General features: G+C 40.1%; 1 protein-coding gene across 5 annotated transcripts in view; it reads right to left on the reverse strand.

Moving 5' to 3' along the window:
* The window catches only part of LOC127445068 (protocadherin-10-like), a 22867-nt gene extending 6586 nt beyond the window's left edge, over window positions 1-16281 (reverse strand). For 3 of the 5 annotated variants that reach the window (XM_051704823.1, XM_051704822.1, XM_051704821.1), the window contains exons 1-3: window positions 13124-16271; window positions 12084-12142; window positions 11234-11340 (exon numbers count right to left, since the gene is read on the reverse strand). In XM_051704823.1, coding sequence (XP_051560783.1) covers window positions 11234-11340; window positions 12084-12142; window positions 13124-15613 — 2656 coding nt within the window. In that variant the 5' untranslated portion in view covers window positions 15614-16271. Of the gene's footprint in view, window positions 1-11233; window positions 11341-12083; window positions 12449-13123 lie in introns of those variants that run through there. The other 2 variants (XM_051704820.1, XR_007897925.1) reach the window with 2 other exon arrangements.
* Window positions 16282-19214: the final 2933 nt, after the last annotated feature.

Genomic DNA, 19214 nt, shown 5'->3' on the forward strand with positions numbered 1-19214 from the left:
TCAACAGTAGCACAAAGAGAGACAGAAAAAAGATAAAGGCAAAATTACTATGAATTATCCGGAGCGCAGAGTCTGAAATTATTCATATTTGAATGGAGATCATTATTTACACAGACAGACAGTGAAGCATTGCAAGCTTTTCACTCGTTTTATAATCAACCACTGCAGCCATTGTCAGGGTTCAGCAAAGCATGGTAATTGACTGGAAGGCAGCCTTCTGAAATAAGGATAGTTAAATACACAAAAGCAGTGAACTCTCTAGCATTTTGTTTCTCCCTTTCTGCCTCTACTTGTCCCTCCCACTGCCCGTTATTAAACGAATATGCTGTGATGTTTTCATGCTCTTTTCATGCTGTTAATTTCACCATGTTTCTCATTCACAGGCCTCTTAAGTCCCTCATTCAAACACTCGGCAAAACAACCAAAACTAACAACATGGGGAGAAACCATCCTCCAAAACACACATTTTTGTGTACACACTCACCCTTTCTGGCTAATGACTACACAGAGCAAGATAATTAGCTGGAATCAGAGGAAAAGAAAGAGGCTGCTTGAAAGATAAATAAATGAAAGAGAAGGGCAAAGAAGAGTGTGGTGTCACAGTGAACCCTTATAAAAGCCTAGAGTTGTGGCTTTGGATACAGACCCAATATAATACTGGCTCAGTGAAACTGTTTCGGTAATTTAGAGCATTTAGGCCAACTCAGAATTGGGCAAGGAGAAGATGAGTGCATGAATAAAAATGAAAAAGGGAGAAATGAGGTTGGAGCTGTGGCCTGTAGTGCTTGCTCTAATACATGTAGCTGTGATGCTCTTGTGGGAGACACAGGTTTGAATCTGACCCACATTAAGTTCCCATGTCCTCCGCTCACTGTAATTTCATCTAGCTGGACATTTCTGGACCAACATTTTTGTTGGTAGATAGCAACATTTCATCAACAATCAGATTTCAAGGTAATGGGTGTGGTAAAGGCGGGGGTTGATTTTAGGGGTATTTAAAGGAATGCTATGTTTGAGCTCAACCGGCATGTTGATTAATACAAAAACAATTTTGACTCGTCCCTGTTTATTTAAAAGAAAGCAAAAATTACAGTTACAGTAAGGCACTTACAAAGGAAGTGAATAAAGCCAGTCCAAATGTTAAAATACACAATGTAAATAAGTAAGTAAAGCCACAAGACGTAAATATTAGATATATTTACATGCTTTTAGTGTGATAAAATTACTTACTAACCTTCTCTGTGTAAAGTTGTAAAAATTGGATATACGACGCCAGTAAACCCTTTAATCTGGTAAATGCTATAACGTTGTTAAATCACACACTTTAACAAACAAAATCATGTTAACATATATAATGATTATGTCATGTGGCTATACTTTTGAAAGGTGTTTCTTTTTACATTTCATTCCATTGAAGTGCATTACTCTAACCTCCAACCGTCGATTGAGCTTAACTTGTATTGAACCCAGAACATTTCTTTAAATGTAGGGTATCTAAAAGTCCAAATAAAATCAAAACTGACCCTTTTTGCATTCTTATTACACATTCTTAATACACGTTCCTTGTCTTTTTGTGAACGATTCATGGTGCCAAAGAAAAAAAAAAAAATGTTTTCGCAATTTTGATCTTAATAGCTTGCTCGCCTCTGACATTTTCTTTTTCAGGTGATGCCACCAGGCACTAAAGACCACAATTTATGGTACAATCGATCCCCATTGGGGAAAAAATCAAGTTCCACACTACATTTTTTTTTTTTTTACATCCTGTTGTACTTACAAAATAGGTGAAATTAGATTATTAGCATTGTTTTAATGTCAGCTCTAACTGTGGCACTGGCAATGTGTGGTTTCCTCTCTTGGCTTTTGATGTGGGTTGGGAAAACTAGGGAAAAGGGTTGGGATCGGGGTATTGGTTGGGGTTAAGGATAGAGTTTGACAGAAATGTTGTTCCAGAACAAACAAAATATTAGCAATTTGTTTGGTTCATATTCATTCTTGTGCATTCACGGTTAGCACATAAAGAGAAAGAGTGGAATCAGGCCCAGACAGAATCTGTGGTTGCAGAACTCAGCAGAAAACATCTGTCATTCATTAAAATCTATGCCATCACATCCTTTGCTTATTTTGACAAATTTAATGATGTGTTCAGCTACCAATAACAGTGCAGTACTCTCAGCTCCATTTTACTATTTTTAGTTATGTCTGGGCCTGAATTAGACAGAAGTAATGATGGTGGAGTTATGTACCAAGCTCAGCCTCAGACAGGTAAAACAAGGAAGGGAATGACAACAAGAGAGGGAATGAAAAAAACAAAGGAAGTGTTGAGTTTTAGGAGGAGAGGGTGAGGGTAAAAGATATAAAGGACAGGATGAAAGAGTTTGTAAGCTGATATGGGAAATAGGCATTTGACAGTATAAAATTTTCATGTCATGACAATTTCTGAAGCTTTTATCATGGTGTGGTGAGCAGGGCGGAGCCGAGCGGCATCTGGGCAGACCGGCCTCGCGTTGCAGTGAGGGGAGGTGGGAGTATTTAAGGAGAAGAGACAGCGGCAGACGGGAGAGAGATGCACGAAGCTTGTCCACGTTCTTGTGTGTGTTTTATGATTTGACTTGGCTGGCTGAAAGCAATGCGTGTTTTTGTTTCTTTATACACTGAAATGTGTTATGAAATGTCAATGTGTTTGTCAAGCCAGTCCCAGCTTCCTCCTTTGCCATCATTAATTGTTACACTGGTGCCAAAACCCGGGTAGGAGGAAAGACGTGCCGTCAAGGAGTCCTCGCCGCTGACTGAGGATCGCAATGCCGAGGGAGTGCTCGATCCAGTGGCGCTGGAACACTGCATCAACCGGCAACCGGAAGGGACGGCTGAGGGGTCCAGTGTCATCGCCCGGCGTCGCAGACGGAAGCATGACAGCGAGCTGAGGGCCAGTCGATGGCGTGTCCAGGGCCAGCGAGCCCATCTCTCTCTCCTCTCTCTCCCCTCTCTGCTTTCTCTGTCCCTTTTGTTATTCCAGCTTCCTCCTTTGCCATTGTTAATTGTTACTCACGGTACATGGTATTATCACAGTATTGAATTACATTACAAAAATGGGTTGACCGATAAACACACTTTATTGTTGTTCTCTTAATAAAAAGTTAAATAGAACATTTTCAATACCAAACTGGCAGTTAACAAAGAACTTTGAAAAAAACCATAGAAAAGAAACTACCATAAACACCATAGATACATAGCCAAATATAACATTTAGTTGATGTCTTAATATTTAAATGGCCATTTGCCTCATGGCCATCATTACAGATCAGGACAGACCTTGTCTTGTTGAGGCTATTGTTAAAGAAATGCTAGACTAATTTAATGAGCCAGCTACTAGGCTACAACAATAGTATGCATGTTTTTTTTTTCTCTTTTGGATAGCAAACCAGATGCTAATATATAGCTGGGCACTAGCTACAACTTTAATGACCATAAGATCACTCACACTGTATGGCAATGTACGACTGCATGGAGTTCCAACTTGAATTAATATTGAAATCATCATTGTGCCACATTGCCGTTATTAATTACATGACTTAGTATTATCTGATTCCAACTGTATTTTAGTTGTTACTACAAGACGCAAACATTACTGTGTTGCTAGTGTAGTTTTAGGGAACTACTCTCTGGCCACTAGAAAGCAAGATACACATTATCTACAAATGGCAACAAGAGTTCACTTTGACTTTTCTCCCACATGTTTAACACAAATCTCCAACCAACAATCCCTCTGCATTTTTATGGAACACAAAATACTTCCACTCTACCGACTTAACCCTATTAGAATGCGGATAAAGAGTCGGCTGCGTTACTCCTTTAGCCACATTTCTCTTCCACGCTGGTTTGTTTACATCAGAGTGCACATGTGTCATTTGTGCCACATACACGCAGTGTTGTGAATCTTGATTCGTTGATGAAAAAAAAAAAAAAAACTGCTGTCGATCAGAAAAATAAAATGCAAAATTGGCCAAAAGGTTATCTAGAATTATTTACGGTATTTTGAAGTGCCCATGATAACAATATTGTGCATTTTATTTACCGTGATAAACCGTATAACCGAATACCGTCACATGCCTAATGGGAAATGTGAGACAGAGGGCTAAAGATGATAGAGATGGGGGTGGATGCATGTCAGGCCAATCTCTAATCTCTAATTCCTTGTGGCAGAAGGCTTTTCTGAGTGAGATCAAAGGACCTAGTAAAACAAATCTGCTAAACTGATAAACCTGACCATTTGAAATGTGTGTGTGCAGGGATCCTTAGATAAAACACGCTGGGTAATATTGTTTTTTTAGTGTCAAACTATTGTAATGATTTGCATAGGAGACCAGGAAACAAGTTATTAAAGTGTGGCTTTGAAATCTGCAGATATATGCAGGTACATTAATCGCATTAGAATAAATGCACTGGCTTAAAAAACAACGAAGCGTTGTTTCATGATCAAAGTGTTTGGTTATGTTGTGTATTGATAAATTAAGCTTGTTTGTGATGACTCTTTCATTTGCTAGACAACAAAGAAAAAGCACATCATGGTAATTGGTGACAAGGATTGCTGAAATGTGGGAATCACGAAGTTAGTTTCGCTACATAAACACAGTCTCTTTGCTTTACATGCCAACACACATAAACTCTGAGTTGAATTCAAAATGACTTCAGTGCTTAGAGTAGCTCTTTGATAGCTTAGCAGACACAATGGAGTTGACAGCTATGTTTCTTTCAGGTATCAGCTTGGTCTAAAATGTTTCTCCTACAATTCTTTAGGGAATATACACAAATGACACAACTGTTGACATGAAAAGCAATAAAACTGATGTGGATAACATAGCTCAGATAATTTGGTCTTGGAAGTATTTTATAAGAAATGTTTGAGTTTAGATTAAAATCTCTGACTTTTGATTGCAGACATTGCAAATCTGAGCACAATTTGTGACATTGTTGAGATCTCTTTTAAAACTCTAGAAGTGACATTAGATTATTTGGGTCTCTTTTCTTCTCAGAAAAATCGGAGAAGTACGAGACTTAGCCAAAAGTCTCAATTCGCTCTCCATCTCAATGCTGTCCAAAGAAACAACTGAGATATTAAAAAGATCTTTAGTAATTTGTGATCAACCCTTCTAATCTTACAGACTCAACATCTGAGCTCATACTCAACTAACAACTCTCACAACAGCTCAGATGTGTTGCGACGTCCATTGAACACTTCCACAACTTGCCAACTCTGCCATTTGACCATTATATCAATGTGATATATATGGACAGAGATACGTGAGTGTCCATGGAGAAATAAATCTTGAATCTTTTTAAGGCATGGATCCATGGCCTTTGTGACATCATCAATATCAAGTACAAAGATAAACATGACCGTATTCAATCGAACTCAATGTAATTAGACCAGTGATCTCTAAATATCCCCACAGAGTGAGCAGACAGAAGCTCACAGCATGAAGTACCCATCAATATCGCAATCAGACACAGAGATACGGGACATGAAAGGCCAGCTTGCTTTTGTAGGTGAAATCAACAGCATGTGAATAATACAATAAACAAGTAGATTAGCAAATTCTGATGGAAATAGCAAGATAGCAAAAAAAATTAAAACATTTAAATAAAAAATGGTATTAAAGTTTTAGTTAAGCTTAGGTTGCATCACAGCCACATTAAATTTAGCTGTTGTCATGACACTCAGTACGCATCTAACTTTTTGGCAGCTGTGCAAGAGAATCAGCAAATAATGTGTCTTCTGTGTCACATCTGCAGTGTAAAGGCAGCTATAGATTGTTGATTAGAAGTAAGAAAGAAAGAACAATCACAATTTACTATGCAGTATGCAAATATTACGATGAGATCATCACTGTCAATATGTCAATGGGAGATTTCCAAACATTAATCTTAAATTTAATAAAAAAGGTTTACCAAAAAAAAAAAAAAAAAAAAAAAAAAAATTAAATAAAAAATTTTAATAAATAAAATAAAATAAAAATAATAATAAAAAAAAGATATATATATATATATATATATATATATATATATATATATATATATATATATATATATATATCCTGGAAATCACTATTTTAAACTTCCCAGATATGTCCAGGTTTTCTATTACTGTTGGAACCCTAAAGGCTGAAATTATATAAAAAACAAAGTTTGAATGGAATCTATGCAGCAAACGGTTCAAGCTGAGTTAAATACAGATATTCTGGCTGATGTGATTGACCTTATCTGTTTGTTGTTCAGCATTAGTGCTCATTTGATAAAAAGAACACACAAATGTGTCATCTATCATGCAATACAAAACGTGGGAGCCCTTAAGGAATTTATTATTCAATTTACAAAATAAAAATAAATAAATCAAACAAAATAGATTTTAGTTTGACTGAGTGCAGATTACATTTCAGTCATTCGAGCTGTCAAGCAAAATATGAGCTTTCTGGGTTGCATTAACAGCTACATGAAATTGTGGAAATGCTGTTGTATTATTAAGGAACTTGCAGTTGCACAGCTCATGCCATTGTTATGGAATACAATACACGTGGCAGGTTGTATGCTATAGCTTAAAACTGTAATTTTTTTAAACTGTAACTGTAATAACTATCGACACCAAGCGGAATTGAAAAAATAATCGCTGTTCTCAAACTAATTCCATCAAACTTTTTGTCTTGCATTGGTTTTATAAACAGATAAAAATCACTGCCCAAAATCATGCCATTGGTTAAACCAAACCAATGCTCAAACAAACAGGAATGTTTTGATAGCACCACAGAGCCAGTGTTTACACTTTTAGGTGAAATTAACCATCAGATGGCTTGCTTACAGTTGCCTCTGGATATTAAAATGGAATACGAGAGAGAATTTTAACATCGAAAAACACATTACACACATCAGCTTTAAAACCTGCACTTTGCTAGATGAATAAATTCATTAATTCATTCATTAAATCCCACCACAGGATATTTACATAATTGACCGTGGAATCCTACAATTTTAGACCTGTATTCAATTAGATATTAGATATCCTCTGTGTGGCCACTGGCCAGGTGCTTTATTGAAACCATTAATGATTTGAGTGGATACTGGACTCTGGGGCTGCAAACACCAAGAGAGTGTGTGTGAAAGAGAGTGTGTGTGAAAGAGAGAGATGCTGTGTTGAGTACAAACACACTGACTAACTAAGCTGTTCCCTATCAGGAAGTGATCCGCATCCCACAGTGTGCGTTATTTTCATCTCTTTCCGCTTCTCTAGCATTTCCCTTCTGGAGACCTCATCACATCTTTTATCAATGGTGTGCAAAACATCAGAACGAAGATGAAAAACACTGGAAAAGCACTGATGAGCAGAATTTGCTTTCTGAACACCTGTCGTCAGGTCGGCCAAAGAGCTGAGCTCACACGCAGAGGACGAGAGATTCTGCTTGAGGTTTGGAGAAAATCTGTACATTTGAGGTTTAGTAAATATCTTTCATAGAATGCAAGAGCACGGAATGAGGGTTTACTAAACATCTGAATGGGATTTTACTCAAAATAAACTTCTAGCAACTGAAATTACTTGTAAAGACACTCTTTTTGCCATCTAATAATTTAATTCTGTCATCACTGACTCACCCTCATGTTTTACGAACCAGTATGACCATGACCAATATACTGGCATAACATAAAAGAAAATATTTTAATGAATATCCTGTTTTGTTTTTTAAATACAATGGCAGTTGAAAGTGACTTCAATCCATTAATCCATTCATCATATTCCAAGTCTTCTGAAGGCATACAACATTCACGCCTTATGGTTTTGGTGAGAAACAACCTGAAATTGAAGTAATTTTCAGTTAAAAATCTTGACGTCAGTTGCATGTTCATGAGTGCTAATAGAAGCACTGTTCAAAGTGGCTTGCATGACACTTTACCCCCATGCCAACTGAGGCAATAATCAAAAGAACAAACCATCATCCAGAAAGCTTATGTAAACAACTCAGCACCTGATTTATTTGAGTCGTCATGCTGCATTTTCCCAAATTTGTATTTATTTATTTGTAGTGAAGTATTGCTTAAATGTTGTTGCTCGCCATTATATTTTCAACCCATTTATATAAGTTAGGTTTTCTAATTGTATTGGCTGTATTTCGTGTAGTTATATGTTTAATTTAATGTTGGCACTATAATTGAGATCCTCAATGTTTTTGTACCAGATAAATATTGCTCTGAAAAAAAAATATATATCATCTGACACTAAAACAATGCAATAAACATTAACTAAACTACATGAAATATAACACAGAACACCCCAATGTACATAACTGAGACAAAACATAATAAGAAACATAATTATTTCCATAAAATATAATACAATGTGATGGGTCATGAAGAGAATTCTGGGATCGCCCGGTTTTTGTTGTTGACTGTATTTTAACAACAGTTTACTGTAAAAGTACATGTACGCTGTTGTTAAACAATTACATTTTTTTAACATTAATTATTCAGTAAAATCATACTTTTTACTAGGGATGTGCCCGAAGCCGAATACCTTATTCAGAAAGGCATGAATAATGACTTCAAAACATTTTTTCATCTTATTTAAACTGTGCTAACTCTGGTAAGGCATTATATAACTTTAACATTATATTATTGTTATTATATTATTATTATTATCATTATTATTATTATTATTATTTAACTAAATAATGGTGTCTTATCGTAAAAATGCCTGATAGATTTATGGGAATTTCACCTGTTTGTAGGCTATATTGATTTTATTTTCATGTATTTTAATATTTGAATTTGTATTTATCATTCACTGCAAAATGTGTGCTTGATATTTCACATTTTGCTTGACACCTCTTGCCTCCAGAATAATGTTGTTTTACATGCACAGACAAATGAAAAGTCTGTTTCATGCAGATATTAATATCAGAAATACCAGAAAAAAACAAAGCATATTCCACAGTTAACGTGGCCTACAAATTCAGCTTCATCTGGTAAGAAAAAAAAAAAAGAATAAAATATATATTTTTTTATAATATTATTTTGTATAATAACAATACTAATAATACTAATAATACTAATACATTTTTTACTGTGGTATGTGAATGCGGATGCTTCTAGTTACAGAGGCTCGGATTTGTGTGTTGATACGTTCCAAAATATATCTGACCGCAATTCAATTGTATATCCTCAACGTTGCCACAAGGGACTAAAATAGTAGCGTGAACTGTCCGCTTCTATGGTGAGTTTTCTCTTTCAAGTCAACTTCTGTCATGGCGGAAAAAACCGTTTGAAGTCGAGTCAATATATTTATAGCAACTTGACTGAATAATAACACATCCAGTTTAATGGCACACACATTTTAAGGTAACTCTATCACCCCATTGAGTACTGAGGTTCGTTACCACCACAGTAATGCAAGAACGCACGTTGAGCATGTTCAGTTCAACTGTGCGTTGACAATGCGTTGGCCATGCACTCGCATTTGTGTGCGCGTACTTGCGTAAAGTATGTTTCTGGCCTTAAATTGCTTAAAATAGTTACTTTTTATTCTTTTAGCAGTAACTTGTAGTGTAGCTAATGATAGCTACATTGTAGTTTAATAAGAGTAGCTTGTACCTTGGGAGGCAACAGTTTCAAAGTACCTTCCCCAACACTGGCTTTCACTATTGCTACCACCATCTGTGCTTGTGTGTGTACGTGTTTGGAGGAAGGAGCTGCTCTGATGGGGATCTGATAGCATTACGTTACATTGACAGGAGTTATTTGATTAACGTCATCACCATGCATCCCTCATTTATAGATAATCATCAATCTGTCGCTCACTCATGTTAATCTAATTGTACAATTTGTCATGCCTCTGTCTCTTTGCAAACAAATGCAGATGTAACAATCATCTAAAAGGGGGGCCCCTCCCCTTGGCCCCAGCTCTTTTCGCTTAAAACCCTTCACACTCTCCAGTTTCCTCTTCCTCTCTCGCTATCTTGCTGTGTCTCTTGGCTTGGCTTCTCTTAATTTAGACTGATATCTCCAAATTGATCTTGTAAGAACAAAAGGAGGTGAGGTAGGGATGTGTGAAGGAGATAGTGGGTGTGTGTCTTGGTGTGTATGTAAGTGGTTGTTAATGCAGTGGTACTACTCCTGTCCATGTCCCATGCCTTCATATTAACCTTGCTGTGATAATTGGCCATGTGGAGACAGGCCTGAAATGGGAATGCAAAAGCGAGCGAGCTTGCCAAAACACACCCAGAGGAGAGCAGCGAGGGAATGGACTTCCACACACACACACACACACACACACACACACACACACACACACACACACACACACACTTCTTTTCACCTCTTTGACGCTCTAATAAGTTTTCAAAAATTCTCAATGTCTCTCCCTCTTGCCCTTCCTTCCTACTTTTTCCCCCAGAAAGGATTATATCAAAGACCCTCCTACAGTAAAGTTGCCTCATTCTGTAGCTGCCTCAAATGCGATCTCCAAACCCACGCTCATTGCAAACCACCAATTGCATTTGTATTCCACTGTGTGCGGCACGTATGTAATATCTGGCAACCCATCGTCTAGCTATTTGCCAAACCTAAGGCTGAATGTCATGATTCTTTGGAGAAAAGGTCAGAGCCTTATCCAGTTGAAGCCGTAATGCTAATCTCTGGCTTCGCCTTGATCAATAAACAAGCAGAAATAAAATATAGAACCTGAAAGTAATAAAAGCTCATAAATAAATAAAGAATAAACTAAATCAAATTTGCCTGAGACGAATGATTGCCATTTTTCTGTGCTTGAATCAAACGTTTATGGCATTTGATATGAATGGAAAAATAATTGTGTTTGGGGGTGGAGGCGGGGTGGGTGACAGCAGCTGCTCGGATTTGTTACCGTGGAAGCTTTCAAATGCTCATTAAATGCTTCAGAAAGCCTGTCCATCAGACAGACCAGACTCTTTCGTGGCACTGACTGAAATCTGTTTAGCTCCGTTAAAAGATGTATAATTTCCACGCACCCCTGTATCCACCTCTGAAATCGGTTGAAGGCTTGTCGCATTTCTTTCATAACCACAATACGCACAAGGCACTCCAAACAATTTCCCAATGCCTATCTCTGCCTAAATTCCCCTCAGCATTCAGGCCCCAGGGTCTTTCACCATATAATCTACTATTTATAAAATTTTGGGGTCGACAGCAGATGAGAAACTGAAAATCAACTCACCAGCTGTGTGGCCGCGGTTGGTGGCATCATGGTCGCTGTCACCTTGTTCGCTATCACCATGTCCGCTGTCTTTAGAACTGACGATATCTGCCTCTTGAAATGCTGAACTGTAAAAGAATTGATGTCAATTAGTCAATTGATGTCATTGGTAATTGGAGCTATGTAAATTTTTTCTAACATTTTTCATAGCTTATGAGTACTGATTGTTTGTTCATTCTTGTACCGTTTTGGCAATCAAAGTTTTACAGTTTAGACTGCTAATTCAATTCTATATCAAATTCTGAATCAGACTTCTGCAACTTAGTATCAAACACAACTATGACACATGCAGAACTGAGTCAGATTTTGGCCAGGGGCCACTTCAGTTATTATGCTCGCTCGCTCTCTCTCTCTCTCTCTCTCTCTCTCTCTCTTTCTGTGTGTGTGTGTGTGTGTGTGTGTGTGTGTGTGTGTGTGTGTGTGTGTGTGTGTGCACCAGGGTTAGAAATGTAGGGGTGCTCATGGCAAAACTGCTACTGAAAGTGACAAAAATGGCCCCGATATCCAAAATATAGGGGTACAAAATATCAAAATGTCCCATATACAGTAGGAGTTAATGTTGATTAAATTTGATGGGTAAGATGTAATGAATTCTCAATCTAGTTATTCATATTTGTGTTAATCAATGATTACATTTGTTTTTTATATAAAAGAGTAACACCTTATATTTCTATTAGGTTAGAAAAAAATTGCCTTATAACAGGTACAATATGCCCCTAAGAATATAATCCAGTGGGCAAATATTGCCCCTTAATGGAAAAAGTTAATTTCTAACCCTGGTGTGTACGATCAGTTGGGGAAATCATCTTACCTGTTTACACGCCGTGGTCTATCCACCAGGTAGCTGAGCTCAGTTCTCTGGTGTTTGGTCTAAAAGACAATAGTATCAATAAGAACATTTAAAAAGTGTATTTATCATTCTGTGTTTTTCATTGAAAAACAAGTCAGCTCCGTGTTCTGCTCTGACCAGAGCACATCAACCATAGAACAACCTTTGTTCCGCTGATACCCAGTGACTGTGTGCTTAGCATACTTAAACCCCATCCATTGCACTTGCCCCCTCCCTACTTGGACTTAGATCCAGCGGACTCCACCTTTCAGAGAGTGCCAACGGATAGTAAGATAGTACATGTAGGATATGAGGGCTTCCTTACAATAACATGGCTCATCTGCTGCCTAAGAGAAAAGTTGATAGAAGAAGAGGAGGAATATGTTGGCAGGTTGTGAGGCATCATATGTAATAGACCCTGAAGCGTTGCAGTGTAATTAAAATGCCTGAAAACAGCACGCCACAGCCCTGAGCTTAAGCTTCACCATTAAAAGCACTACATGAGTCACAAGCAAGCAGTTGACTGCAGTCTGACATTACAAACATGGGAAGGTGAACTGTAACAACTTAATTGCTTTTTAAGGTACATATGTGTGTGCTCAGAAACATATTTTGTTGAATTTAAACATTTGTGTCATTCTGCAATCGCAGAATGTAAAACGATGGCAACAAATGGCAACACTTTTTTAATAACTTTCATTATGATTTACAAATATTACACAATGCTTAACAGATCAGTCAGTTATGCATTCCAATATAAATACATATTTGAATGCACAAAAAATATGTCTGTGATCAATGTTGATATGTTAATGATACCTAATGACATAAGAGTGGTATAAAGTATGCACACATTATGTTAATGTTATCAATTAAGGTATTATGAAGTGTAGGATATGAGGGCTTCCTTAAAATAACATGGCTCATCTGCTGCCTAAGAGAAAAGTTGGTAGAAGAAGAGGAGGAATATGTTGGCAGGTTGTGAGGCATCATATGTAAAAGCAATGAAATATGTTTTTCACCTCGCTTGATAAAATGCTCCCGTTGGAGATGATATCTGGTTGCTGATCCGCGTATCCTGTAACAATGGCCCCGCACGGGTTGTGCTCTGTGTCTGTGCTCCGGGTTGGGCTGCACGGTTTGAGAAACATCAGGTCGGTTTTGGCGGACTCCGGTGTCAGGCACACCTGGTAGCAGTAGTTTTGGTTCTGGTGGTGCGAGCCGAAGCTTCCGGACTCCTCCACCGGCACTTGCGCCGTGCTGGCCACGTTAGTGCTCTGCACGAGCATGATGTCCGATTTACTGAGCTTCTTCTTGCGCCCGCGCGCCTGGCGACTGCAACACTGACAGCACGAGTCTCCGGCCATGCACGTATAGATATTGAGTTTCTTGTCCTTCTGGCAGCGCACCGCCAGCACGATCATCGCGAGGAGGAAGATGAAGGACACGGAGCCGAGCGCGATGATGAGGATGAGTGTTAGATCCAGAGAGCCTTCTTTGGACTTTACAGACCCCCGATCGCCGCTCCGGCCCTCCACCACACTGTCCACGAGCACCACGTTAATGCTCGCCGAAGAGGAGAGCGGCGGCTGCCCGTGATCGCGCACCTCGATCAACAGGTCGTATGGGTGCGGGGGGTCCCGTTTGCTGGACACCCGACGTGCTGTGCGCAGCTCGCCGGTTCTCCAGTCCATCCGGTACATCCCGAGCTCGTTTCCCCGGAGGATACTGTAAGACAGGCGGGCGTTCTCGCCATCATCCGCATCTGTGGCTACTATACGGCTCACCAGGTATCCCGGTTCGGCTGACCGGGGTAAATGTTCCCTCGCGGTGCCGTTTTTGCCGACAGGCGCAATTATAGACGGCGCATTGTCGTTTTGGTCCACTATGATGACATTAACGGTGGCATTGGCCGTTAACTCGGGGGCACCGGAGTCCTTGGCATGCACCATGAAACTGAACTCTTTGACCTGCTCGTAATCGAAAGAGCGCAGCGCGTACAGATAGCCGTTCTCAGAGTTGATTGACACGTAGGTTAAAATGGACATACCCTGTATTTCGCACTCCAATATGGAGTAAGTGACATAGGCGTTCTGTCCAACATCAGGGTCCACGGCGCTTACCGCATAAATGTAAGCGCCCGGGACGTTATTCTCCGTCACGTACACGTCGTAAACCGATTGCATGAACCTGGGTGCATTGTCATTTTCGTCCGAAACGTGAACTTTGATGGACTTGCTCGTGGAGAGAGAGGGCACCCCCTTATCTTTCGCCACCACCGTGAGCGTGTACGACTCCGCTTTTTCGCGATCCAGCGGACCGTCCGTGACGATGGTGTAATAGTTTTTGAAAGACGATTTGAGTTTGAACGGCACCTCGCCGTGCAGCTCGCAGGTCATCTGTCCGTTCTCGCCGGAGTCACGGTCTGTGACGCTCAGCAGAGCGATCACCGTGCCTGCGACAGCCTGTTCGCTCACCGACTCGGTGACGGTGCTGAAACTGATCTCCGGTGTGTTGTCGTTCACGTCGATGAGTTTGACCAGAACTTTGCAGTGCGCTGGCACCGAGTTCGCTCCCATGTCTTTCGCCTGCACGTAGATCTGATGGGTGCTGCTCTCCTCGTAATCCACCTCGCCAGTCACTTCAATCCTCCCGGTGCGCGAGTCAATGTTAAACAGATCCCGAATGCGCGGCGGATTGTGACTACTTAAAGAATAAACAATCTCTCCGTTTTGGCCCTCGTCCATATCGGTGGCGTTCAGCTGAATAACGAGCGTGCCAACGGGAGAGTTCTCGCGCAAGCTCACAGAGTACACAGACTGATCGAAAGTGGGCGCGTTGTCGTTGGAGTCCAGCACTTTAACCACCAGCAATGCGGTGCCGGTCCTCTGCGGCTGCCCTCCATCCACCGCGGTAAGCACGTACCTATGCACCGCCTGCTGCTCCCGGTCCAAGGGTTTATCCAGCACGAGCTCCGCGAAGCGGTTACCGTCGCCTTGAGTCTGTACGTCCAAGTAAAAGTAGTTGTTGGTGGTGATGGCGTAGGTGCTCAGGGCATTAGTCCCCACATCTGGGTCGAAGGCGTTCTCCACCGGGAACCGGGTGCCCGGTGTGGCGCTTTCGGTGATCTCCACGGTGATGTCCGTCTCCGGGAAACTCGGAGGATTGTCGTTAATATCCATCACCTCGATTTCGACGCGGAACAGCTCGAGCGGGTTCTCCAAAAACACTTCGAGGTGCAGGAGGCATGGGACGGTCTGGCGACATATCTCCTCTCTGTCAATGCGCTCGTTCACTACCAGCGCGCCATTCTCCAAGTTTACCTCCAGGTACGGCGTGCGCGAGCTAGGCACGGTCTGGAAACGGCGCGCGGAAAGTTTGGTGATGTCCAGCCCCAGATCTTCGGCGATATTTCCCACAATCGTCCCGCGCTCCTGCTCCTCCGGTACCGAGAATTGCAGCTGCGATAGCCCTCCATCCAAGATCGAGAAAAAGAGAAATATCAAAATCATTTCCAAACAACAAGTGCACTCCTCTTTATTCCCTCTCTCTCTCTTACGCGCGCGCTCTTCGCGTCTGTCTTTACACAGTTAATTGTCCAGTCACAGCTTAGGAATTTCCCATTGCTTTTGTCCAGGAAAACATATGCAATGTACAACTTCTCAAATGAACGAGAAAGCTCCTGTGTCGTATGGTGTCAGCCTGAAACCACGTCGCCATATGCGCAAGATCTTTAGCCATTTGAAACAGCGCTGTCTCAGGGAGATAACAATTTAGTAGTCCGTGCGTCAGAGCAAGACATTGCAAAACCTACAGATGCCCCAGTCCTTAATAGTGGGGAGCAAAATCTTTCCAAAATTATTTTGTCCAGAAAGTGGATTTTGTTCCTCGCGTATGGATAAATTAAAACAATCCTGAACTAATGCAAATAAATATTACTTTTATCCAGACACTTTTTGAATGGTACATAATATAGGGAATGCTTAGAAATCCGTGGGTCTCCTCTTCTCGAGTTCTGCAAAGAGACTGAGCATCAGCGCGTTGTTTTGCGCAGAGCTCTTGCCACCAGCAGCCAATGGACGTCCCGGACTGCCAGCGCTGCGCCACCTGGTTGGACCGCGGGAATGTCAATCAGAGCTCCCTCCTTAGTGAGCTCTCACATCCCCACTCCAGAGCTCCTCTCTTTAAACGGAAAATGAGAATTGATTTACATGTCTTATAAAGTCAAACAGTAGCACTCAAGGTAAATATTTGCACGAGAGAACACGATTCCCGGAGCTTAGAAAATCCTCCCGCTGTTGTTTTCAGTCTTTATTTGCAAGTAGTGGACATTTTTGAGCGTTTTATTGTGAGAAAATGTTTTAATTTTAAACGACTTCAGTGAATGTGATCATTTGCAATACTTTTCAAATACTCCATAATGATTCCATAATGTTTGGGCTATGGGGTGTGTGTGTGTGTGTGTGTGTGTGTGTGTGTGTGTGTGTGTGTCTTTTAGTATGCAGTCCATGCGCGCATGGCGGGCGCGTGTGTATGTAATGGAATCCTGGCTCGTGCGCCGGTCAAGTCTGAAGCTAATGAGATTTAGTCATGCATCCGATTGTTTACCGGGGAGCTTCATATCGGAAACAAGATTTGTCTCTTTATCCGTCATTTCCTACGTTGTATTCCCTTTTGACTGACCGCTGCATGCCTGCGACAGGCTAACTGATGTTTGACATAAAAAAACCAAAACAAAACAAAAAAAAAAACAACAACTGTCATCTCAGAACGCACAGTTTCTGCACGTATCTACATTCCTCTGTTATGAACCCTGGTATGTGTTGCTGCGTTAAGCTCTTGTCATATAAATTCCGAGTTCTCTGACGGTCTCTGTTCGTGTCGCAATGAGTTGTTGGCCCGTGAAAGCTTTGGCTCTGTTCGCCTCTCCGACATGCACTATGCTCCCTCTAGCGGACACTTACTGTTTTCGAAGCAATGACAGATGCTGTCTCGTTTAAAGTCCATCCCAAAAGGGCAAATGTGACGAAGAATGCATAATATAATGCTATATTGCTTTGCCCTAAGGTTTAACGTCCCTTGTTTGAGGAATGTCGTGGAGAGAACTTGTGTTAGGCGAATGGTTGCTCTTAGTACTGATTCTGGGAGGCTGTACAGTATCACGTTGAGGGGAAAGACTCAGCAAATACTGCAATACTAAAAAAGAGCAACTAATTTCATGTCATATAGAACATAAAGCGAGAATTTGCTCCTTACTATGCATAATTTACCATTGGCCTCACATAAAATAAAATAAAAAATCTGAAATTCCGCAAAGGCTTCAGGTTTCTCAACTCCACATACATTTTTTAACAGACAACAGCGCCGCCCAGCGGTTTCTTATGTCTGCCAATATTCCCCCCTGCCCAGGCTGTTCTGGGATATGATTATCAAGGCTGTAAAGAGAGATATGTATAATTAAAGAGCTATAATGCGAAAGTAATTTTCAGGGGCTGTAAAATATGCATTTATGACTACTAACTCCGCTAGGTTGAAGATGATTGGTACAGTTTTAAGAGACAGCCATAAAAACAGGCGATTGAAGGAAATAACGAGACACTTCTTTCATAAACCGAGATTCTGATTTGCACAAAAGAATAAATAATATTGACAGTTTTACTAAAGATTTACGGACTGATCAGAGAGAGCATTATCATTTGCTATTTTTAGAAGATTAAAGAGAGAATAATTTCTAGCAAAAAAAAAAAAAAAAAATGGAATTAAATATTGATCTGTTTCCCACCCACACCTATCATATCGCTTCTGAAGATATTAATTAAAACACTGGAGTCGTATGGATTACTTTTAAGATGCTTTTATGTGCTTTTTGGAGTGTAAAAATGTTGTTCCCAATTCACTTGCATTGTATGGACCTACAGAGCTGAAATATTCTTCTAAAAATCATAATTTGTGTTCTGCAGAAGAAGGAAAGTTATACACATCTGGGATGGCATGAGGGTGAGTAAATGATAAGACAATTTTCATTTTTGGGTGAACTATCACTTTAAGTGTACTTGCATCTAGTTACCTTATCTTAAATAGTTAAGTTCTTTCTATATGTACACCAAATTAGGTGAACTTAATTGCACAAGATTTGACAACGTGATTACTTAATTCAATTGAGAGAATGGGTTTACTCAATTAATAGAGCAGAGTCAACTTATTAGGGTTTTCAGTGTATGTTTATCTCACGCTGTCTTTCTCTTTGATAGATTGATTTGTGTTCCTTTCATCAATCAGTATGTCAAGCAGCAGGAAGATGACGGGAGTTGGACTAACCCCTTTTTCTCTTGCCCCCTGACCTTACACTATAAACACATCTATTACATGAAATCAGTGCCAATGTGTCAGAGAGGAGGACAGAGGTAATGATATTGTGCCATTTTAAGAAATGAAATGATATTTGCCAAGATATTATGAGCATCTGTCGATTCCCCCGTCAACCCATAATTGTTCTCTTTTCATCTCTGTCTCTCTCAGTAACATAATTCTGCAAAATGATATCTGGAAAGAGATGGGCCTTGGTGTGTTTGATTTTGGACAGTGACTATCAAACTATTTAAAAAATGTAAACCTCACTCAGCTCTCCTAAATCCAACCTTACACTGCACAACATGGAATACTGGTGTTGTTCAAATATGATGTGAGAACAATGAGACTGAAGTCGGAGTTTACTGCCACTAAGCTGGACCAATTCTCCAGTAAGTGGGCTATTACATTTTTAAAAAGCCGCAAACCGTTGGACTGAATAAGACTTTATTACGGATTTCATTCTTGCCCAAGTTAGGATCTATATAGCTGTCAATGATTGCATAAATTTACAAGTTAATTGGCTTTTGGAGTGGGCTCTCTGTGAGTTTGCTCGGCATAAGTGATCTGTTGATGAATAGCGAATCCTTTTTGGATGCATTCTGATGTAGTGATGTGCAGTGAGGTGCTGTGGGTGTTTATGATGATGAATATGACTTGCACCACTTGGAATTATTCCTATAGATAGAGTGACCCAGAACATTTTAACTTAATTGAATTATTGTGTAACAGTACACACGCACACTCACAGATAATTAACAAAAC

The sequence above is a fragment of the Myxocyprinus asiaticus genome, chromosome 8 (assembly GCF_019703515.2).
Source record: "Myxocyprinus asiaticus isolate MX2 ecotype Aquarium Trade chromosome 8, UBuf_Myxa_2, whole genome shotgun sequence".
Classification (NCBI taxonomy): domain Eukaryota; kingdom Metazoa; phylum Chordata; class Actinopteri; order Cypriniformes; family Catostomidae; genus Myxocyprinus; species Myxocyprinus asiaticus.